At 46.7% G+C, this 22,222-nt stretch overlaps 5 protein-coding genes across 5 annotated transcripts; all 5 read right to left on the bottom strand.

Annotated features, from left to right (window-relative positions):
• Window positions 1-5,861: 5,861 nt before the first annotated feature.
• Window positions 5,862-7,578, bottom strand: VC83_04867 (uncharacterized protein). The gene is made up of 4 exons (XM_024468494.1): window positions 7,481-7,578; window positions 7,226-7,373; window positions 6,773-7,172; window positions 5,862-6,724 (listed from the first exon to the last, which is right to left on the bottom strand). Exons 1-4 carry the CDS (start codon window positions 7,557-7,559, stop codon window positions 6,371-6,373), a joined length of 981 nt encoding a protein of 326 aa, XP_024322703.1. The 5' UTR covers window positions 7,560-7,578; the 3' UTR covers window positions 5,862-6,370.
• A 1,450-nt stretch (window positions 7,579-9,028) lies between these two features.
• Window positions 9,029-12,572, bottom strand: VC83_04865 (uncharacterized protein). The gene is made up of 6 exons (XM_024468493.1): window positions 12,261-12,572; window positions 11,980-12,195; window positions 11,826-11,929; window positions 10,242-11,447; window positions 10,053-10,191; window positions 9,029-10,002 (listed from the first exon to the last, which is right to left on the bottom strand). The coding sequence occupies exons 1-6, from the start codon at window positions 12,327-12,329 to the stop codon at window positions 9,973-9,975; spliced, it is 1,764 nt and encodes a 587-aa protein (XP_024322704.1). The 5' UTR covers window positions 12,330-12,572; the 3' UTR covers window positions 9,029-9,972.
• A 641-nt stretch (window positions 12,573-13,213) lies between these two features.
• Window positions 13,214-13,999, bottom strand: VC83_04864 (uncharacterized protein). The gene is made up of 3 exons (XM_024468492.1): window positions 13,926-13,999; window positions 13,803-13,870; window positions 13,214-13,749 (listed from the first exon to the last, which is right to left on the bottom strand). Exons 1-3 carry the CDS (start codon window positions 13,932-13,934, stop codon window positions 13,416-13,418), a joined length of 411 nt encoding a protein of 136 aa, XP_024322705.1. The 5' UTR covers window positions 13,935-13,999; the 3' UTR covers window positions 13,214-13,415.
• VC83_04863 (uncharacterized protein) lies at window positions 13,981-16,570 on the bottom strand. Its single transcript, XM_024468491.1, has 3 exons — window positions 15,464-16,570; window positions 15,070-15,390; window positions 13,981-15,011 (listed from the first exon to the last, which is right to left on the bottom strand). Exons 1-3 carry the CDS (start codon window positions 15,759-15,761, stop codon window positions 14,443-14,445), a joined length of 1,188 nt encoding a protein of 395 aa, XP_024322699.1. The 5' UTR covers window positions 15,762-16,570; the 3' UTR covers window positions 13,981-14,442.
• Window positions 16,571-20,537: 3,967 nt separating this feature from the next.
• On the bottom strand, window positions 20,538-21,926 carry VC83_04862 (uncharacterized protein; the record flags this gene model as incomplete). The annotated part of the gene is made up of 1 exon (XM_024468490.1): window positions 20,538-21,926. One exon carries the CDS (start codon window positions 21,924-21,926, stop codon window positions 20,538-20,540), a length of 1,389 nt encoding a protein of 462 aa, XP_024322700.1.
• Window positions 21,927-22,222: the final 296 nt, after the last annotated feature.

Below are 22,222 nucleotides of genomic sequence, written 5' to 3'. Positions count from 1 at the left end.
TAGAAGACTTAGTGGCAACAACCAAAATACCACTACACCTTTGATTACCTCTTATGACCAGTTTCAAGAGGAACTTACCAGGACCTTTGGAGACATCAACGAAACTGCTACAGCAGAAAGAGAGCTACAGAAGCTATGTCAAAAGACCTCTGCTGCTCAGTATACAACAGAATTTAGGAGAATCACTTCTCACTTGACTTGGAATGAAGAAGCCTTAGTCTTCACTTACTACCAAGGGCTCAAGAGCTCTATTAAGGATGAACTCAGCAAAGAAGAACGCCCTACAACACTTCAAACGCTTATAGAGAAAGCTGTCAGACTTGATGATAGGCTTTTTGAAAGAAGAAAGGAGAAGAACCAAGACTGGCATCCAACAAGAAATTTCAACAATTACACCTCTACACCAACTGCTAAGGACTCAGCACCTGAACCTATGGACTTAGACGCCTCTATAAAGAGATCTACAGCAAATCCAGCACCTCAGCCTACAGGATACCCTCAAAAACTGAAAAGGGGTAAACTTACCCCTCAAGAAAGAAAACACAGAATGGACAACAACCTTTGTTTATACTGTGGCAAAGGGGGACACAGAATTCAGGAGTGCTATTCAGCACGGGGGAGTGCTGATTCAAAACATATAGCAGCCTCAGACACAGTCACAACTGCTATTCCTGAAAAACTTGAAAAATCCCTAGCAGGCACAACTTCAACTGAGACTATAACTTCTCCCCTAGACAACAAAGATGTGTCGATGGTGCTTTCTCAGAGTCTCACACACCTGTTAATCCCTATTCAACTCCATTTCAAACAACAGGTGTTGTCTACAAGGGCTATGATAGACTCAGGGGCAACAGGCAACTTTATATCTCAAGACCTCATCTTGACACACCAGTTACCTACAATTCCCAAACCCACTCCAGAGTTGCTCCGAGTCATTGATGGAACTCCTATCAGTTCAGGTTCCATTACCTGCAACACCCCAGTACTCAAACTTGAGATTCCCCTAGGAAAATCAACATTTTCAGACACCATCTCTTTAGATGTTATACCAATGAAGTACCCAGTTATCCTAGGTCTTCCATGGCTTCAAAGGCATGATCCAACTATCAATTGGAAGCATTTATCGCTTGGGTTTAGCTCAAATCCTGAGCTCAATACTGAAAAAACCCTTCAAGCCTCAGTTACCCCTATTCAGGTCCAAGACTCAAACTTGTCCCAGATCAAGGATTTTGACCAAACTATGGACGATATATCATCTCTGATATGGGTTAAACCTTTCCAACCTGTCCTGGAGATAGCAGCTACTTCAGATTTGGAGAAATCATCTCAGGAGGTCATTTTGCCTTTAGCATACCAAGACTACCAACATCTTTTTGACAAGGCAAAGGCATCAATTCTGCCAAAGCACCAGCCTTATGACCATGAGATACCACTCGCAGAAGGCTCAATGCCTCCCTACGGCCCTATCTACTCTCTATCTGAATTAGAGCTGAAAACTCTCAGAGAATACCTAGATGAGAACCTTAGTTCTGGCTTTATCAGACCTTCTTCCTCACCAGCAGGAGCTCCCATTCTCTTTGTCAAGAAGAAAGATGGCTCCTTGCGTCTCTGTGTTGATTATAGGGGCCTTAATGCAGTCACTGTTAAAAACAGATATGCTTTACCCCTTATCCCTGAGCTCATAGATAGGCTCTCTTCAGCAAGGATCTTTACCAAGTTAGATCTCAGGGGAGCTTATAACCTGATACGCATCAAGGAAGGTGATGAGTGGAAGACAGCATTCAGAACACGCTATGGTCATTTTGAATACCAGGTAATGCCTTTTGGGCTTGCCAATGCACCTGCTTCTTTCCAAGCTCTCATGAATGATATTCTAAGACCTTACTTGGATATCTTTGTTGTTGTCTACTTAGACGACATTCTTATATACTCTTTAGACACTCAAGAGCATGTTCTACATGTTAGACAAGTCTTAGAGAAGCTATCTCAAGCACAACTCTTTTGCAAACTTGAGAAATGTCTTTTCCATATGTCTCAAGTTGATTTCTTGGGACATAGAATTTCAACAGAAGGCATTCAGATGGACCCTGAAAAGACAAAAGCAGTACAAACGTGGCCTATTCCTTCCAGCATTAAAGAGGTTCAGTCTTTCCTTGGGTTTGCCAACTATTACAGGAGGTTTATACCAAGATATACATCCTTGGCTTTACCCCTTACTCAATTACTTCACAAGGACACTTTGTATCACTGGGATAAGACACAGCAAGATGCTTTCGATGCTCTTAAAGGAGAATTTAAAGAAGGGAAAATGTTACTACACTTTAACCCCTTGAAACCTGCCACTCTTGAGACAGATGCCTCAGATTTTGCTATTTCTGGAATCTTATACCAAGCTCCAAAAGACAAACAAGAAGAGCTACAGCCTGTGGCATTTTACTCAAGAAAGCTATCAGCAGCTGAACAAAACTATCCCATTACAGACAAGGAACTGCTTGCCATAGTATGTTCTCTAAAGCATTGGAGATGCTACCTTGAAGGGGCAAACTATCCTATCACTATTTACAGTGACCATTCAAACCTCTTGACCTTTACAACCACTAAACAGCTCAATAGACGACAAGCAAGGTGGTCTGAACAACTAGGAGGTTTTGACTTTGTTATAAAACATGTCTCAGGGGCCAAGAATCAAAGAGCAGATCTCCTCTCAAGAAGACATGACTACCAAGATTCTGCTAAAACTAGCAATACAAAGGCTCTGCTAGACTCAGCAAAGCTTATAGCAGCATCTTTAAGCAACCCTAGTACTACAGAGGACTTAGGGGTAAACTTATCCCCTCAAGACCAAGTTGCCCCAATTACCTCTTCTCAGGAACCAGAGACCTTTAAAGACTATACACCCTCAGCAACACTTCTTAAAGCATTCAAAGATGCTTACAACCATGATCCCTTTGCGAAAAGAACTTTGGAATACCTCCAGAAGAAAGGTTCCTCTCTTGAGAAAGTTGGACTACAGAATTTCTCAAAAAATCAGCATGGACTTCTCTTATTCAAGAACTATATCTATGTCCCAAGGGATAAACGATTACAGCTACACCTCCTACAGCAGTTCCATGATGCTCCAGCTGCAGGGCACTTTGGCTTTGCAAAAACTTATGAACTTCTAACAAGAAAGTTCTACTGGCCTAGTCTAAGGACTACTCTTCAAGACTATATATCTTCTTGCACTACTTGCAACTTGAACAAACCTACACGGCAAAAGCCCTATGGCCTCTTGCAGCCTCTACCTATACCAGAACGCCCATGGGACTCCATATCCATTGACTTTATAGTCAAGTTGCCTCCTTCTATCCCAAAAGGGGGTGCTACCCCTTATGACTCTATCCTTGTGGTGGTAGAAAGGCTCACAAAAATGGCACACTTTGAGCCTTGCAATGAGACTATCACAGCTTCTGAACTTGCGTGGCTATTCCTCAAGGTGGTCTTTAAATATCATGGAATTCCTGGACACTGGATCTCAGATAGGGGAGCAGTTTTCACTTCAAACTTTTTTAAGGAGTTCTCTAAACTCTTAAACATGGAACAACGCTTCTCTACAGCTTATCACCCTCAAACAGATGGCCAGACAGAGAGAGTCAACTCTGTACTTGAACAATATCTAAGAATTTATACAAACTATGCTCAAGACAACTGGGCAGATCTTCTCCATCTTGCAGAATTTGCTTACAACAACACAGTCTCTAACACCACAAAAGAGACACCTTTCTATGCAAACTATGGTTATCACCCTAGGTTTGAAGTGGCAGAACTGAATTGTCCTGAAAATTTCAAAAACCCTTCTGCTACTGAAAGAATCATCTACCTTAAGGGCCTCCAGGACTATCTCAAGGTTCAAATACAGCGTGCACAAGACGAGCAGGCTCAGGCCTTTAACAGGGGGGTGGTTGCACCACAATTCAAAGTTGGTGATCAAGTCTTTTTGTCTAGAAGACATATCACAACTACTAGACCTTCAGACAAACTTGATACTAAAAGACTTGGACCTTTTAAGATCACAAGGACTATTGGCAAGAATGCTTTCGAGCTTGCATTACCACCTACTTGGACTATCCATAATGTCTTCCATGCATCTCTCTTGTCTAAGGCACAAGAAAGTTCCTTAAGACCACTTCAGTCTCCTCCACCTCCTGTTCTGATCTTGGATCAACCAGAATATGAAGTAGAGTCTATCCTTGACAAAAAGACACTTAGAGGTCAGGACTACTTCCTCGTTAAGTGGAAAGGCTATCCTACAAGTGACAACACTTGGGAGCCTAAGAGAAATCTAAAAAATGCATCTAAGCTCATTCTAGAATTTCTTTCTAAGAAAGCCACCTGGCTAAAGGGCAAGCAGACAGCCCACAAACGTCCTTAAAAGGGGGATCATGTCATACTGACATTCGTTGCACTCAGTTTGCTATCAAACTCAAGAGCAAACTTAGAAATCTCCTCCTCAAACCTACAAGTCACCATACATATCTTGGCTTATCACACCAACAACAGAAGCAATACTACTCAACGATTGCTGCAAACTCTTCTACTACATCTGTTTATGCTACATACATCACGGCATATCATTTGGACACTCATTGAACAAGTTATTAAGAAAATCTCCTCCTTAAGGGGGTGGGCCAATACTACCACATGGCATATCTCTACCAACTAGAGGCCTAGGAACATGAACGATAGCTCTAGAAGCTTCTACAACCCTCTATGATTCATTACACGTACTGTGACCTTGGACCTCCTTTTCACTTCCTATAGGCTAGGAACCCAAGAGATGGTTCTATGGGATTCTCTTACGTTCACTACATGATTAGCAAGCTAGTTGTGGGTCGCACTTGATTTCTAATACATTTACCAAGCCTGGTTAGTCATGGAAAGTCATGGAAAATGAGAGAACTACACTCCTTTGGCATAAATAGGATTGCCCTTTCTTTAAGAAAGGGCAAGCAGACAATACAGTAAATCGACTAGCACATACTTCTACGTCTTTTCCAAGCTTCCAAGCATTGATCTTGTTATTCTCTGTTTTTTGAAAAGTCAGTGAGGTGCTAACCTCTGACTTACCCCTGAGTTCTCAGACTCAACATTTGTTGCAACTTGTCTAAACCACTTCACCACATCATACACCTGATTGCTGCGTTGTGGAATAGTCTAAGCTACAACCCTTTGGCTCTGTTTCCTAAGACAGTGTGTTGTCTTAGTAAATTCATCCCTTCCTTGGGTGGCTAGATTCTCATATCTGGTGCACCCACCATTACAAGACTCAACATTTGTTACAACTTGTCTGAACCACTTCACTACATCACACACCTGATTGCTGCATTGTGGAATAGTCTAAGCTACAACCCTTTGGCTCTGTTTTCTAAGACAGTGTGTTGTCTTAGTAAATTCATCCCTTCCTTGGGTGGCTAGATTCTCACATCTGGTGCACCCACCATTACATACCACTTCTTTTGTAATACCATTCATCCTTTGTGATTCGATCCGTCTTCCTGCGGATGCCGTCTAATAAAACGTGGAACCAGCGACTAGAACTTCAAGTTCCGCAGCACGTACACTTTTTTGACGGACCATTGTTGAGTTATGGTTGGGTATATGAGATCAATTAGGTGGTGGTGGGGTGAACTACGCGATTTACGCCATTAGACGACTTACGCCATGACCTCCGTACGTTAGGCGCTAATACAAGGGTTGAAGTCGCACGGAGAGCATCCGAACACCACCACGCGCTAACCTAACTAGCGGCTCGCTAGAAAATTTTCTCAGCGGTATATAAACAACCGCCAACCTCGAACCTCTTTCCCTCCTCGTGCGGCGACCGTCTATTCTCCGTGTTGCTCAAAACATCCAGTAGCCTGCCAAGGTTCTTCGATGATGTTGCTTCGAGCGTCAAGACGGTCACAGAACAGACCCAATTGCAAAATACGGTTACTCGCTCACTGCGACCCGACGCTGATTCTCGCCCGCATTTCGTCTTTCGGGGCATGCGGGGGACGGGCTAGGGTTTGACGAGTTGACTGGACATCATTTATTCTTTCTATTAGTTTGGATTGTAGAGGGGATTTGAGAGAGTAGAGGGGACGTGTAGTGTGGTGAAGAATGAGATTTTGGCTTTGCTTGAAAAAATCGACTATTGCTGTGTGTTTGGCTCAGTGGGGCGTTTGAATGAATATCGATTGAATGCTAACTTCCATTGATACTATGGTCTGAAAGACTCAGCACCCGCCGCTGTGAAATCAATACCCTCGACGAACGCCGGTCTATTTTTACTCGTGTGAAGCGTTATGAAGTTCTAGTTCCCTCCTGAACCGCAGACCCTTCCTCCCCATCACTCCCCCTGCTCATCACCAATCTTCTCCAGCTTGCCAAGCTCCCTCTTCTCCCCCGTCTCCCCAACAAGTGCGATCCTATCGATCCTGACGCGCTCGCTCGACCCGTCGCCATCAACCACGAACACGACTAGGCTGGTGACGTTCTGGAACTTGACGAATCTCAGGACTACGTTCGCGGTGCCGGTGGAATCCCAGTCCTTCTCCTCGAGGACTACAACTTGGGTCGCTGGGATGCCCTCTGCTTCGTCGAAGCCGAGGATGTGCGATTTGTTGGTGTAGAAGTGTAGTGTCTTAGGTCTCATCGGGATTTCGTCGTCGTCGTCTGGGTTCGCGGGTGGCAGCGAGGTGATCTATCGGCCAGTTAGTACGGCTCCAGTAACCAGTAGTCAAGCACAAACCTGGACGCTGTGTATTTTCAAATTCGCCTGGAACGGCATGAAAAGCATCAGTTGCTCATCAGTGTCACTCTCAACCCAGTCCTTGGTATCGGCCTTCTCTTTCCCAGTATTGTTGAGAGCGGTAGGCTTGCCAGTCTCCAGCAGAGTCCTAACGGTACCAAACTCCCCATCCGAGTTGAGAAGCTCAAGCCCTTTAATCTCAATCTGACCAGTAACATCCCCATAGCCCTTTGGCAGTTCAATCTTGCGCCACGAGCTTCCACTGCCTGAATTCGACGGGCCGGGTGCGTCGGACGCCATCTTCGTAAGGTCGTGAACTACGCGCTGTAGCTTCTGTACGTCTGCTCCTTGAACTTTCTCGACTGGCTTTCCTTGTTTAAATACCATAAACGTTGGCAGTCTAGATTCCGCGTCAGTGTATGTGTATAGAGTCGCTATCGTGGTGTGGCTCACGCTGAGACGTTGTACTGCGCCGCAACCTCCTTCTGGGTATCTGTGTTGATTTTCACGAATGTGACGCGGTTTGCCTGGGAGAGGGACTCTGAGAGCTTTTCGTATATAGGCGCAACCTGTTTACAAGGTCCGCACCAGTCCGCATAGACTACTAGATATCAGTATGGTGGTCTGGAATGCTCTGCCTGGTCGGGCTTGCCATTGCTTGGAAATTACCCCGCCATGGAGTACGGAAGCCAAGGAATGGAAACTTACAGTCGGCAACCACGACCGCTGAGCTTTTCAGCAGGCCTGCAAACTGCGCTGGGGAGCTTATCTGTATGGTCTTTGACATGGCGTAGAGCGCGTTGTGTGGTATATTGTGTCAGTACTCTGGAGGGGAGTCTCGTCCCAACCACATAAACACAACGGAGAATGCCGGTAGTAGCGCCGACGTCAATGCACCCTACCAACTCCAACACGATGTGGGGAATTGCTATTCATATCTCATACAGCCTCAAGTATGGATCTTCCTTTCTCGAAGGTAACGTTCGCAATGGCGTAAGGAGCACCATGGCGTAATGAGCACCAAAAACCGAGTCTTCTAACTTCAAATCAATTATTAACTATAATACAACTGAGCGTACCAAATTCCGAGTCAGGCAAATCATTAACAAGTAGGTCCTCCTCAATTTCCTCGATAATACTGTCTTGTTCAACCCTTTATGCCCGACCTTTGCCCTTGTTGTTACGGGTCTCATTTTCAATCTGTAAAACTGCCGACTGGATTTCTTGAGTACTCATTACAATAACTCCTTTCAACGCTACTCTCTTGCCCGCTTCTTGGTTCTACGTGCAGATAGAACACTTTGGGTATCTTGTAGCTCCTTAAGTAACAATGTGTTTTGCGTTCTTAAAGTTTCAGCAGTGCGTGCAAGTCGTGAGATATATTTGTGTGTTAGAGAGTCAAGCACATTTTGAGCTTGCAACATCAAATTAAGAGCTGCGTTAGAGCTATGCAACTCCGTACCACTCGGCGGAGGGCTAAGGAGTAATGAGCGATGGTTTGGTGTTCATGGAGGTGGTGTAGTAGCATTTGTTGAAGTGGTAGAAGAGCGGGTGTGTAAAGTTGGCAAGTGTTTATATTCGTTTTGAGGATTAAATGGATAAATACCCACTCCTAACCACACACTTGTCATACTGACATTCGTTGCACTCAGTTTGCTATCAAACTCAAGAGCAAACTTAGAAATCTCCTCCTCAAACCTACAAGTCACCATACATATCTTGGCTTATCACACCAACAACAGAAGCAATACTACTCAACGATTGCTGCAAACTCTTCTACTACATCTGTTTATGCTACATACATCACGGCATATCATTTGGACACTCATTGAACAAGTTATTAAGAAAATCTCCTCCTTAAGGGGGTGGGCCAATACTACCACATGGCATATCTCTACCAACTAGAGGCCTAGGAACATGAACGATAGCTCTAGAAGCTTCTACAACCCTCTATGATTCATTACACGTCATCGCTCCTTAGTTACCCACAAGATTGGTTAAGTTATGACATAATTTGTCTATAGGTACTCTGACCTTGGACCTCCTTTTCACTTCCTATAGGCTAGGAACCCAAGAGATGGTTCTATGGGATTCTCTTACGTTCACTACATGATTAGCAAGCTAGTTGTGGGTCGCACTTGATTTCTAATACATTTACCAAGCCTGGTTAGTCATGGAAAGTCATGGAAAATGAGAGAACTACACTCCTTTGGCATAAATAGGATTGCCCTTTCCTTAAGAAAGGGCAAGCAGGCAATACAGTAAATCGACTAGCACATACTTCTACGTCTTTTCCAAGCTTCCAAGCATTGATCTTGTTATTCTCTATTTTTGAAAAGTCAGTGAGGTGCTAACCTCTGACTTACCCCTGAGTTCTCAGACTCAACATTTGTTACAACTTGTCTAAACCACTTCACTACATCATACACCTGATTGCTGTGTTGTGGAATAGTCTAAGCTACAACCCTTTGGCTCTGTTTCCTAAGACAGTGTGTTGTCTTAGTAAAATCATCCCTCCCCTGGGTGGCTAGATTCTCACATCTGGTGCACCCACCATTACAGAGAGGGATGTTATAGTGCAGGTAGACCAGGACATAAGGGCAAGTCGTGCCAAGGGTAGAAACCCGGGCCCGTCGCTATGGCAAGTGTGGTGGGACTAAGTCGGATTGTAATAGACACGTCTGAGGAAGAGGACTCCGAGTAGTTTCAATTGATTTCTAGTGTTGTGGTGGATTTATCGCAATTATTGTCGCGTCGGCACATATGACTGAGGCTTTCAGGGCTTTCGCTATACATGTACGTATATCTATATTTAATAAAAATATCAGAAACTACATTTTGGAAATAATTATTCCGACAGCCACCGTCATAAGGTGGCGGTGATGAACAAACATGTAGCCAACAGAACCATATAGGTCACGAAAAAACATACCAGGCACGAATAATTACGTAAGTCATATACATATAGAAGTTGTAAGGCTCTTTGTAGCTTGGATTGAATGGAGTAATATAAAGGCCTCCAAAACCAGTGAGCAAAGTTCCACTATTCTAACATCCATTTCTTACATCGTCATTGAAGCTGCCGCTGTCTAGATTATAGTTATACAAACTGGAAACCACGAGAAGGCGCAAGGAGGATGTGGCAACATGACAATCTACTTCCTCCAGACTTCGCTGTCAACCGTAATCCGAACAGTCAATCAATAGAAGGGTGCCAACTGAGACATAGCCTATCCAAGTTAGCAAGGGCATTCCAGTTAACTCATCCGTGCATCCTTACCTGCGAGGTAGCAACAAGTTCTGGCAATCGGTAGTATTTGCTGTACGACGCATCACCCTTTGTATCCTGGTTGTCCTGGTCGTTCTCCTGAGCAGCGGGTTTCTCTTCGCCAACCCCAGGCAACCGAACTGACACCGGACTATGGTCGAGTTAGAACATCTCTCAATAATATCGTGGTACTGAACTTACCCATTGATCTCTCGGTCAACCTGTAGGAACTCCTTCATTGCATCCCTTGTCCCTCGCTGCTGAAGGTATTCCATATAGTAATGGCTCAAATCCTTGACGGTAGCACTGGTCAAACGGGCCTTTCTCCTTATATCATCAAACACCTGCTTGATCCTGGTGTATTGCTCACTCTCTGATGCCGTGCTCGTAGGCTGCTCTAGCTCAAACTGTAAGTACTTCTCCCAGAATTGGCGGCTGCTGGGATACCACTGTGCGTTGGTCTCGAAAACCTGTCGTGCGTCGGTAACCGAGCCGTTGATCTTCCACAAAAGGCACGCCCAGTCGACAACCAAGGCGGCCTTGGAATGTATGTCGATAGAAGGCGAATCAATTTGGTTCTTATAAACCTCAATAGCTGCCTCAAGACCGGACTGCCTTCTCCGCAAGTTGGCCCAAGAAACAATAGTCTCCACATTTCCAGGGAGTCTGAGTAGAATCGCTTCGTGGATTTCTTGAGATACATCTGGCCGCCCAGCCGATTCTTCGAAGTATGCGTATTGAAGCCTGATCCCCGGTCTGCTGATGGGGACGTAAAGGGTGCTCGCACGTTGGTAGATGTTGCGAACTTCCTCCTCCTTTCCATCTTGCGCAAGCATCCATCTAGCGTATCTAAACCAGAATTCATCGTAAAAAGCGCAGGTGACCAAGCATCGCTCGTAGAGGAACTGGGCTCTGACATAGTTTCCTTCCGCTTCCTCAAAATCAAGGTACTTTCGCCAGTTGACTAATTGGTGCACGTCCAATTCCGTTACATGGAAGTAAGGGCGCTTGACTTCGGACTCATACGTCCAACGCTTCGTTGTCTCAGTCTGCGTGTTTGTGAAAATCGCCATGTGGTCGTTATCGATCTTGGCGCGAAGCTCTCTTTCAACCTCGAGCTCCCCCTTCGGCGCTGAAGGATAATTTGACGCTTCCGACATAATTTCCTCGCTGTATTTAGTAAGGACATCCGATGGTAACAGCTCGGAAACAGGGCGAGTATGGGCGAGTTGGCGGAACTTCTCGAAATACCTCGCATATTGATGCATAGGAATGTGGACCACCCTGCTGAGAATGGCAAATATCTTGTCATGTGCCTCCCAGCGGTCCTCAAATTCCAGGTACTTGTCCCAAAATGGATGTGCCAGAAAGTCCAAACCAACACACGAGGCACCCCGCTCAAACAACCTGTTAAACGATGTTAGCGGAATCTCCAAAGGGGGGGAATCAGGGTGCAAAGAAGGTGGTAGGGACATCAAATACGGAAAGGGATGTTGTGCTTGACTCTGTATCCCCCAAATCCCGAAGCTGGTAAAAAGATGTGCAAGGTGATACGACTTGGAAGCGAATAATAATGGCAGGAAAGAGATTTCCTGGTCGGGAGCGTGAGAAAGATATCACACGATGGACATTTTTAGGCACTCTCACCGTCTGTGAAAAGGATGATCCTCTCAAGCCCGTGTGGAGTGTGTGATGGCATCGCTGCTGATGCGTGTGTTATGGGAAGGGGACCACTCATGTATACTTGCTTGTGTTATGGGAAGGAAAGCATCCATGTATACTTACTCTCTGGTGACATCAGGAACGTGGCTCGTCTCAACCTTGAAGGAGCAATAGTCTGTCCACAAGTCTACCGAGTTTGTGATGCCTGCGACACCGCGCTCAAAGACCTTGGTGTATGTTAGCGGGTTCGTCCTTTATAATTCGAAGCGTTATTTACCATCTCTGCGGCTTCGGTGCCTGCGATTAAAAACTCGAGATCCGCATATTTCTTCCAATACCCAAAGAGTAATGGAAACTTCAGAAGGAAGCGGTCGTAGACATCTCGTACAGTGGTAATTGCCTGAGGACTCGAGTTGCGATTTAAGCCGCCCTCCAACGACTCAGCAGCTCGGACAAGCTTCTCCCAGTTTTCAAAGTTATCCGTATCCTCGAGCTGTATTTTCGGCACACATGTCAGCTTCTGCATCACACAGCTTGCAAGGTAGATGATCTACTTACGACTTCGTTATTGAGCTTCGTTATCTCGGCGCTCTCCTCCTCAGTTCCTCCAAAGTGAAAGTCACCCATCGTTCGTGATGGCTCGATCCTCCCTTGATATTTAACTTGAATAGAAGCTGCGATTGGGTGCCGACTTTGGTGTTGTGGGAATAAAGTTGGTTTCGTCCGTGAAATCAAGGTTGCTATCGAGGTTCCGCGAGTCGCCCAGACGACCTGAGGAAACAACCACGTCGAGAGCCGAGACAATGATGTCTTGGCACGCTAGTCGTCGTTAAAACAAGTAGCAAATATTTTCCACTCAACTTTCTTCCACCTTCCTGATACTATGGGCTGGTGATGAACGATACCCAGGTATCACCAATATAGGAAGAGAATGAATGCTCCAATGGAGCTTGATCTCAAAAGACCCCTTCTGAAGCCTCACAACCTTCCTCTTTTCCTCGTTCATTCCACCATTCCAATGGCTCAACCACTGGTTTCGACATCTGTCGAAAGTGTTTGTGGCTGGCCTACTGATCTATTCTAGATAAACATCACGACAAGCCTATACATACGGTAAGCTACTTTTTATTCTCTCCAATACCCTGCCCAAGCACGATTTTTGTCGCGAGACAAAAGCAAGATGATGAGAAATATTTTATATTATCACAGACCTGTTCTGGAACAATTATGTGGATAACTAGGTACTTACTGAACTTGCATCAACAAAACCTAATTCAAACCTACCAAAAACGATACTGAATTATTTGCTAATCAATCGTTCTAGGCATTGTTACTTTCATGACACGAAGTCGACTCAGAAAAGTCTGAGTTTCGAAGCTTGGTGGCGGAACCCATTCCGGGATGATAACCAGCTTCATGAAACTGTTCCGGTAATGCCGGTTCTTTGTTCATGAAGACGTGCAACTCTTCAAACAGCATAGAAATAAATACTGCCAAAATACATTAATGTTTGAAAATATTGGACTGATTGACCTCGTTCCTAAATCGTGAGACCGGGGTCAACGTGACATTATACTCCTCCTTGCCCTGGCAAGATGCCCATATCCACCCAGTCAACGCCAAAACCCCAACTCCCGCAACAAGTTAACAATACTAATTCCCGCTCGCAAACCCAGATATTTCTGTGCTATTCGTAAACTCGCAGCCATCTAGCTACGGATGCAGTCTCAAAGTCAACGCCAACAAGCTCGCATAAGCACCCATACTCAGCGCCGCCAAGATAATCACCACCTCCCCGCTCGTCCTGAACTTCTTCTTATTCACCCCATCATCCCCCACCTCACTGAAGAACTGCCTGTTGCCGACCCAGCGCCGATAGGCGCTCACAAGCACCACCGCCATGCCATAGATGGCGAAAAGGGCGCCGACGCTGTAGAATTCGGCTGTGAAGATCTTGAGGACGACGAGGGCGAATGTAAACTGGGAGACAGCTGTGCGGATGTAGGCACCCTCAAAGGTGCGTTGAGCAGCGCGGATTTCGACGAGCCTGAGAGAATAGTTAGAAAGGAGGGCACAAAATCAAACGGCAGGGAGAGCTACTCTTGCGTGGTGAGGATGACCGAGCGGGCCCGATGTAATCGGAGGTGGTAGGTGTCTTCGGGGTGTGGCTATGGCATGTTAGTCAAAGGAACAGAGATCCGTTGGACGGATAATTCTGCTCACATGGAACATGGTGACGTTGGGATTCAACTACGTTGAAAGTTCCTGAAATGGCGCAAACGAGCATCACAGGTGGGTTTGATTGTAGATAAGGAACTATAATTATAGTGCCTTATATTTAAGGCTACAACGTTAATGTGCGACACTATCCCCAAAACTACTGTATGAGAATCACGACAAGGAAGTCACGGATTCTACTCTACAGCGAGTAACAAAGGGAGCCTGCCGCCGTAGATCTTTATTTCACATGGATTAATGACCAACAAAATTAATTAATGGCCAAAAGGGAAGCTTAACGTAATCAGTTTTAAGCATTTGTATTGGTACGGTGTTATTCGGAATCAAAAAATGGTGATTTCGTTGGGAATAATATCGGGAGACCTCGAGTCTCACACCGACACTTAGCAACGCCCGCAAGGGCCTACGTCGTTCTCACCACTCGCCCATTGCTCATTACCCCCGACCCCAAGCTCGTTCTACCGCATCTTCTACTCTAGATGTCTTCGTGGGAGCCTTGCTACTATGGGCGCCCGGCTTGCGCTGTGTCGTTGTAATATACTGAATCATAAGGCATGTTGTCGCCGCCGCCCTGGGGATTGAGGGGCATGTTGGGATTATTTGGAAACCAACTATTGAACCCTTCGGCGGTTGGGGCAGCAGAAGTTTTCATATAACCGTACTGCGGAACCGACCAAGGCTGTGGTGGTGAGGATGGCGGTTGCTGCCGAGGATCGGAGATATGAGAAGATCCGATGGTTGGGCCTGATACTGCAATCGAATTTGGATCACCGTGCATATAGGGTGCCTGGGGCATGTTCTCAAGGTGCCCAAAAGACACAGAACGCTGAGGGACTACCCAGTTGAGCTCTTCCCGAGGGCCTGGATCCACTGCGCCTGGTGACCAATTCTGGTGCTGAGGTTGACTCAAAGGCTGAGAGTACATTGGGAATGCTGGAGCCAAAGATTCTTGGGTATTAACGCGCCAGTAACCGGAAGAATCGGCTACAGGCCTCGTTGAAGGTGGTGGTTTGGATTGCATCCATGCCGCCGAATTAGGTTGGTATTCATTTTGCGCTCCGAAGACAAGGCCTAGAAGAGTCAGGACCGAGACCATCGGAATCATGTGGGTAAGTTTGGGAATACAAACCTCTATTTTCAGGTGGGAAACCATCATCTTTTAGTCTCTTTAGATCAGAAGAGCCGAGATAGGGAGGCATGGCCATATTTGGATACGAAAGTCCATTCTGTATTTCCGAATTACGGCCAAGCTGATCTGTAGGGGATGCCGAAGAAGAAGCCCTACCGAGTCCTCTGCCGCTAGATGCGCCACGCTGGCCTTGGGGCTGCTGCGGCGGTTGGTCAACAGGGTAGAAGTTGCATTCCTTCTTCAGTCTGATGCAATTGGCGCATCGATTTTGGAGATCTCCTGGCGCAAGAATGCATCTTATCTTTCTTCGACGACAGTGTCCTATTGAGTGTTAGCGAATCCGTGGGCCTACGAAGAGAAGTTCAAACAAGGCAGAAGAAAGATGGGTGCTAACCACAAGCGACAGAAGTTCTATGGTATCCTAGCTTATTTCTCCTCTTCTCCGCCGATGCCGCCAAGGCCGCATCGGCTACCGCTTGATCGTGGATGTTGGAGGTTGACGATGACCGCTTTACTTTTCCTTCTTGGTCGGACGCATGCTGATTGAGTTCTTGAGAGAATAGATTGCTATCTAGCACTTGTTGTGATAGCTCTGGGGGTATTGCAGGTGGTATTTGGAAGTTGCCAATCGAACGTGGTGAGAGTTTATAATCCGCGCCGGAACTCGGTGGAGGTGGGTATTGGTATGACATAATATTTGAGTTTTGGCCAGCGCCCGTCGATTGAGGCGATGTGCGGATAGTTAACTAGAGTACAGTCTTGGCTTGATGAGCTCATGTCCCATTCACTAAAGATCAGAGCAACGGGAGCCGCAGTTATCGTCGTCGTCGTCCAGCAGAGTTGGCGCCTATGCTTTGATCCCCCCCACGGTCAACTATGCACGGGTCATAAGAAGTCCAGTTCGCATTGTTATTTTAACGTGCTTCTGTCAGGGCTGTATTATTGAAATGGACGGGCAGGTGCAGGTAGGCGCGGTTCATAACGTGGCTCCTGATCCAGCCTGTGAGCTGCGCTGGATACGCCAGTGGAGTAGTAAGACAAGTCGTGGCTGGCAGTATGCTTGTTGTCTGATTTCGCTTCGAGTCGCCCTATGGAACGATTTCGCCAGGAATGTGAGAGTGGGGCTATCGTTGTGAGAGGCCTTCACTGTGATATTAGCACTCTCGATAGATCGAGGCGCTCGACAATGAGGAAGCGCGGGGATTCGGCGCCACCACAATGAGCGTCAAAAAGCAAAAAAGCTGTAGCTGGCGGCTTTGCTTTGAACTCGACAGGCTCGCCGTTTTCGCTATTGTCGCCTGTTGGATGGCGTCTCTGGCGACAGATTGCAGGAGCGGGGCGTCACAACTCAGAGCCCTTTGTTTCGGTTTAGCCTTCAGCCCACGGATACGGGTCGCAATAGCGAGACTTTTTCCCCAGACGAAGTCGCAGGGGCTTGGGGTTATGGAGGGACTGTAGCGAAGAGACAGGTCTCATGGGGAAGAAATTCCAGGAGCGAACAAAAGGGCAGGGGGTACATGATACTAATATCACAGAGCAGAGAGCGCCAGAGCCGCCTCGCGAGGTTTGACCTATCATTGGGCGGGGTTCAACAGGTGTCACGTCTAAGCATGATGCCAGGCATTACTCGAGTGGATTTTGGGATGGATCATGGAGGTGGTGGTGGTGGCAAAGGTGGAGGAGGTTGCTGTGATATTGCATGGCAGAGTGGTAGTGCTGTGAATCGAGCCTACGTCCACAGGTCGGCGGGCCTTTTAGTCTTGCGCCACAAGATTGAATCCACCCTATGGGCACGGAGATGAACGACTAGCTCCAATGCTTGTCAGTGGTAAAAGAGATGGGGGGACTATGGACATTTGTCTCTTTTCCCTACGGGCTTGTCTGAATGGGGCTTTGTTGTATGGGCCTAGGTCGGTCTCTGTCTCTGTATGGGGCTGGGTCTAAGTCTAAGGGCTTGACTACCTGTAGAGCAATGGAGCAATGATTTGAGAGACAACCAGGGGGAAGAGACGCCAGGTTTTGTAGCATTTAGTACGATTTGGTAGTGGTTGGTTTGGGGGGGGGAGTTTTGGGTAGTTTTAAGTGTGGCTTTTTCCGTCGATATTACATCAGTGAGCGGCCGCCAACGTGCCAACGTGCCAACGTGCCAATGTAGAGAACACTGAGAGTACAGTGGTTTTATCGTATAGGTGCAGTACCATTGTATATCTGTGTCTGTATACTGGCCGACATTACAGAGGAGAATACTACAAAAGCCCGGCGTAAAATACGCAATATTGTATAGCGAGGTACATCGCCCGTATGTAGTCGTTAGTAGTCAGTACAGTGACATGCAGCATGTGGGTAGTGGGTTCTTATCTGGGGCAGTGCTTTTTTTCCCTGTCAATACAGTTTTAGTCGGCGTGGGCGTGGTGGTGGGTACCCATAGAACATAGAACGGTGAGCGTGCTACAAATGAGCGCTGCGCTGCGTACTAGAATTAACTAAGAGTACTCATTACCTACTCCCTACTATCCCTACCCCTATCCATTACCTACTCCCTCAAACTTGGATAAATGCTACTTTTAATACATATGCTTGACTTCCTTATTTCATTCTCGGTTTTTTGTCTTATGGTTGGCTGGCCCCCCTCATCCAATCTCCACTCGGTATGGCCAGCTAGACTAATCCTCCACGTGTGACTGACGTCTCGGCACTTCGTCTGATGCATCCGTGACGGGACATGTTCCTTGCTTGGTCTGGTGTATTGTATGTCTGATGTAGCACAGTCTGATGTAGCACAGTCTGATGTAGCACAGTCTGATGTAGCACAGTCTGATGTAGCACAGTCTGTAGCACAGTCTGGTGTATTGGCTGGTCTGGCTGGTAATGAGATATCTCCCTGTGTGTGATTAATCGAGATGCATAGTGTGGAGAAGGACGTGTGCTGTGCGTGCTGTGCTGGACTGTACATGTGTATTTTGTATATTTTTATGTACATATGTACGTATTTAGATCCGTACAATATTCGCTACGGCTATCTACGGGCGACCTATGGCTAGATGGCCGAGGGAATCGAGAGAGGAGTGAGGTCAGTTTGGTTTAGTAAGTGGGTTAGTCAGTTACTCACTAACTTGTAGTGAAGGAAGTGAGGGGATAGACGGAGAATATTGTATGCATGTAGCATGGTACTCCGGCCATCTTCCCTTCTTCCCTTCTTCCCTTCTTCTTCCCTTCTTTCCTTCTTCCCTTCTTCCTTCTTCCTTCTTCCTTCTTCCTTCCTTCTTCCCTTCTTCCTTCTCTAAACACTAACTAACTCCCATACTCCTCTAACTCCTCTAACTCTACTCTCTGTACCCTCTACTCTACTCCTCTACTACTCTCTCTGTACCCTCTACTACTCCTCCACTCTACCCTCTACTACTCTCTCTGTACCCTCTACTACTCTACCCTCTACTACTCAACTACTCTCTCTGTACCCTCTACTACTCCTCCACTCTATTCTCAACACCCCTTCTATGTACATTGGATGCGAAATATGTACGAGTATGTACAAATTCAATACTACTAGTACTTTTGACTCTTCCAAAACACGCGGTCATGCATGCCCCTCGTTCAAGCTCCACGACGCGAAACGAGTGGATATCCAGTCCACTAGAGTAGTCTACTGTCGTCTATAGTCTACTGTACTGTAGTCTATAGTCTACTGTAGTCTATAGTCTACTGTAGTCTATAGTCTACTGTCGTCTATAGTCTACTGTCGTCTATAGTCTACTGTCGTCTATAGTCTACTGTCGTCTATAGTCTACTGTACTGTAGTCTACTGTACTGTAGTCTACTCGTACTTTGGATTAATAAATCTATGTACTACCCCTGTAGTAGAGTAGTCCAATAAAACCCCGGGTAATGTTATGCTGCTTTACCACTCGTACGTACGTGACGCGTTATACGGATTATTATGGAGTATTTCTCGCAACTTTTTAAAACAGCGGAGAGGTGGTACTACGTACATGGATCCCCTGTTAACAATTCTTGACCCAAGGTACGAGTACTATAGTCATCCCCCAGTCCCCTGGTATCTATTGATCGCCATCTCCCACATCTCACAATCCCGCTTGGACAGAAGGACGAACAAAAATCAGACCATAATATTCCATCAGACCCAACTAACCCATACAGCATATATATATTCAACGGCGATCTTCCTCCGCGTCCTCTATGCACATCTCTCCCTCCCGTCTTTCTTTCAGCCCACCTGCCCCCCCCGCTTCATTTTGACCCAGCGCCAATCCGCAGTTTTTTCACAGTTTTTTCACAGTTTTTTCGAGCCACGAAGATCCATTGTCGTCTTTGTCCCCAGTATAATGTAACCGTCGTTTGACCGCCAACCGAACAAGCAGTTGAAATCCACTTCTTTCACTCGTGGTCGAAGGATCTTTCCGCGTTTCCTCAACTAGAGTACGGCTATTCTTTCTCTATTCCATCGTACTCAATACTGTACCCAAACTATACTCAAACTATACTCAAACTATTACTCAAACTATACTCTGTTCTACTGTACTAACTTACTAACTCTACCTGTACTCCACTCTACTCTGCTATAACTGTGTCGTGAAGCGGTGATGGCCCAGCCAGCTCAAATTGGTCATCGGAAGCGAGTTGTGACGTTAGAGTGCCTGCCTCCAATATTAGGTATTATTAGGTATTGGTCCAGCTTTTTGCCCAAGAATGCAGAGGCTCTTGCGCTCTGGCGCTCTGCTCTGGACTCCCCTTTCCGCCCGCCGGCATGCTACAGTCCTGTATGTACATGCGCATCAAGTTTATCCACTGTATTGTTATATCACCCTTCCCGAGTGCAGTAATCGTGGGGAATTTCCCCCTTCTTGTGGTACCCGGGTCCTCGGTGACCCTCAAGCTGAATCGTTCGCCACATGCACTCCTACCAGCGAGTTGGCTGCCCCGTCTATTCGTTCCTAATTACCCGCAAATGAATTGCCCGCACCTCCATTGCCCCCCAATTAGAACATTGAACTTCAATCCAGGCTATTCCATTGGGCCCTCCCTAAACTCTGGATGTGTGGGCTCTCTTCGTAATAACCCTAGGTCGAAAGACTGCTCCAATCCTGGTACTGCAGGAGATGGCTCCTGACTCTAACTTACGTAGTAAAGTGTGACATATCCAGCTATACCTAGCCCAGCTGGCCATGCAGGCCCAGGCGTCACTCACTCCATTCTTGTTCGCTCCTGGTACCATTGTTTTTCAACCAGTTGGGACATCGCGCCCCTTACAGAAGGATATTGATGAGCATCTATTTCATTCCCTCTCTGAGTACTACGCTATTTCCCAAATCTCCTCAACACCATTCAGGTCATCACTTGGCATGGGACTCCGCAGAGATACCGACAGGAGGGTTTTACAGTGCCCCTCGTACATCTTTCCAATCGTGGATGTGCTTTCGGCGAGTATGGTATCGTATCCCCTTCGCATATTATAGGACCTCAGGAAAGTATACGGTGCACGGTCTGGCTGAGTCACGAGGTTTCTCCCCACACAGTCCACAAACACCATAATCTCCCGCGTTCGTGTATAGACCCCCCCGACAAACCTCGCTCTGGCATTTCCAGACATCAAGGACCATTTTTGGATCGAGGACATTGGCGCACACCATGCATGTAGGCGACCCGACACTGTGTTCCGCTGAACAGACAGGGCAGGCTGGAGTTCTTGATGCTGTCTCTGTGGATACCCCGATCGAAGGCTTTACTCGCCGCTCTTGACCCAGTTTTGGTGATCTATGGGTACCTTCATTTGCCTCACTGTGAGACATTGATGGCTTAGTTGCGGCTTCTATCATGACAGGTACCAGAGATTTGTTGGTTTTTTTGCTGTCTTCGGCCACCCCGAACTTTCGAAGCTCAGACATCTCATCCTTCACATTGATTTCGTCAGGATCTTCATCGTCACAGACTCGAATCAATGTTCTTCCTTTCCCATCGTGTAACTTTTTGCCATCAGAATCCGCCGCCTCTTCTGGACCGGACAGACCGGCTTCCCAATCACTTTCAGTCTCGCTCCCGGATTGCACGAGCTCATCTTCAGCCTTAGTCTGACTGACGTTTTCTGCCGTAGTAGTAAATCTTGACAGAGCAGCCATGGCTCTCAATTCTCGTCCGCGGCTACTGCCAGCGACACGTGGGTTGCTGGCTGTCGTTTTCCCCTTCTCAAGTTTAGCCTTCGTCTCCTCGTCCGCGCCTAGAGCGACACCGACACCGTTGACCCCGAACTTCTTCGCAATCGTTCTTTCTTTCCGTTCTTTGTAGCTGAGTTTTGGCTTCGCGGCCCTCTTCCGCTTTCCAGATGATCTGAAAGTCCCGCCACAGAGATGCTCAGGCAAAGTTTCCTCACTCCCCAAGCTTGCTTGGTCGTATTGCCCAGTTAGTAAAGTTCGTCCACGACTCCACATTCCATCTCCAGTGTAGCCCTTTTGCCACAGCGCCTTTAGTTCAGTCGAGTATTGGTCTTTTACTTTCCAAAACGCCTTAGAATGGTTCATTTGCTTGCAATGAGCGAGCTCATGCATCATGACCATTTGTACAAACTTGAACGGCAGCCAGTGCCCTGATGGTGCCTTCAGGACAAGCTGTATAACCTCACCAGCGTTGAAATTCCGCCCAAGAAACTCCGGATTGCATTTATGCTCTTCAAGAGACATCACGGCAAGATGATTAGACCGCATTATAGGTTTGCAACTCGCAGCGATGCGCTCGAGAAAGTCCTCAGAAAATTCCTTATCTGGGCCATCCAGTGGCTTGATGAAGTTGATGTGCTCATTAGGTTGTTGGCGACGAGCGTTGATGCGCTCGATACCGAGAGGCATGGTGATGAACAACTTCAGCAATGGTCATGAGGGCTATTACTTTAGAAGTGATACATGCTTGATAGTTGTTTCGAAGCTGGACACGAACGAGCTATGAGGCTGATGTTGAGGTCGGGAGGCAAATATGTGGGTAACTTATATCAGCACTCGCTTATCAGGGAGCCAACCAAGTCAACAACACAGATGGGCTCCTTGGGTGGAAACGGACGGATAAGTCTTCTGAATAGGCAGCAGCAGCCTCTGGTGCTCATGGAAAGCGCATCTATCTATTCATCCAACAGTGGTTTACATGTCAC

The sequence above is a fragment of the Pseudogymnoascus destructans genome, assembly GCF_001641265.1.
Source record: "Pseudogymnoascus destructans isolate 20631-21 unplaced genomic scaffold scaffold_15, whole genome shotgun sequence".
NCBI lineage: Eukaryota > Fungi > Ascomycota > Leotiomycetes > Thelebolales > Thelebolaceae > Pseudogymnoascus > Pseudogymnoascus destructans.
Note: the sequence above shows the minus strand (reverse complement) of the source record. Positions and strands in the feature narration are given on the sequence as shown.

Bases quoted from the DNA above. Each gene is read 5' to 3' on its own strand.
- VC83_04867 (XM_024468494.1), bottom strand. From the start codon at position 7,559: ATGTCAAAGACCATACAGATAAGCTCCCCAGCGCAGTTTGCAGGCCTG. The intron at 7,173-7,225 runs GTGAGCCACACC...CGCGGAATCTAG, and splicing joins GCGCAGTACAACGTCTCAGC to ACTGCCAACGTTTATGGTAT. The intron at 6,725-6,772 runs GTTTGTGCTTGA...ACTGGCCGATAG, and splicing joins TGAAAATACACAGCGTCCAG to ATCACCTCGCTGCCACCCGC.
- VC83_04865 (XM_024468493.1), bottom strand. From the start codon at position 12,329: ATGGGTGACTTTCACTTTGGAGGAACTGAGGAGGAGAGCGCCGAGATA. The intron at 12,196-12,260 runs GTAAGTAGATCA...CCGAAAATACAG, and splicing joins CGAAGCTCAATAACGAAGTC to CTCGAGGATACGGATAACTT. The intron at 11,930-11,979 runs GTAAATAACGCT...ACATACACCAAG, and splicing joins GCACCGAAGCCGCAGAGATG to GTCTTTGAGCGCGGTGTCGC.
- VC83_04864 (XM_024468492.1), bottom strand. The intron at 13,750-13,802 runs GTAGCTCTCCCT...CTATTCTCTCAG, and splicing joins GTCATCCTCACCACGCAAGA to GCTCGTCGAAATCCGCGCTG.
- VC83_04863 (XM_024468491.1), bottom strand. From the start codon at position 15,761: ATGTCATACCAATACCCACCTCCACCGAGTTCCGGCGCGGATTATAAA. The intron at 15,391-15,463 runs GTTAGCACCCAT...AACACTCAATAG, and splicing joins TAGAACTTCTGTCGCTTGTG to GACACTGTCGTCGAAGAAAG. The intron at 15,012-15,069 runs GTTTGTATTCCC...TGACTCTTCTAG, and splicing joins TTTCCCACCTGAAAATAGAG to GCCTTGTCTTCGGAGCGCAA.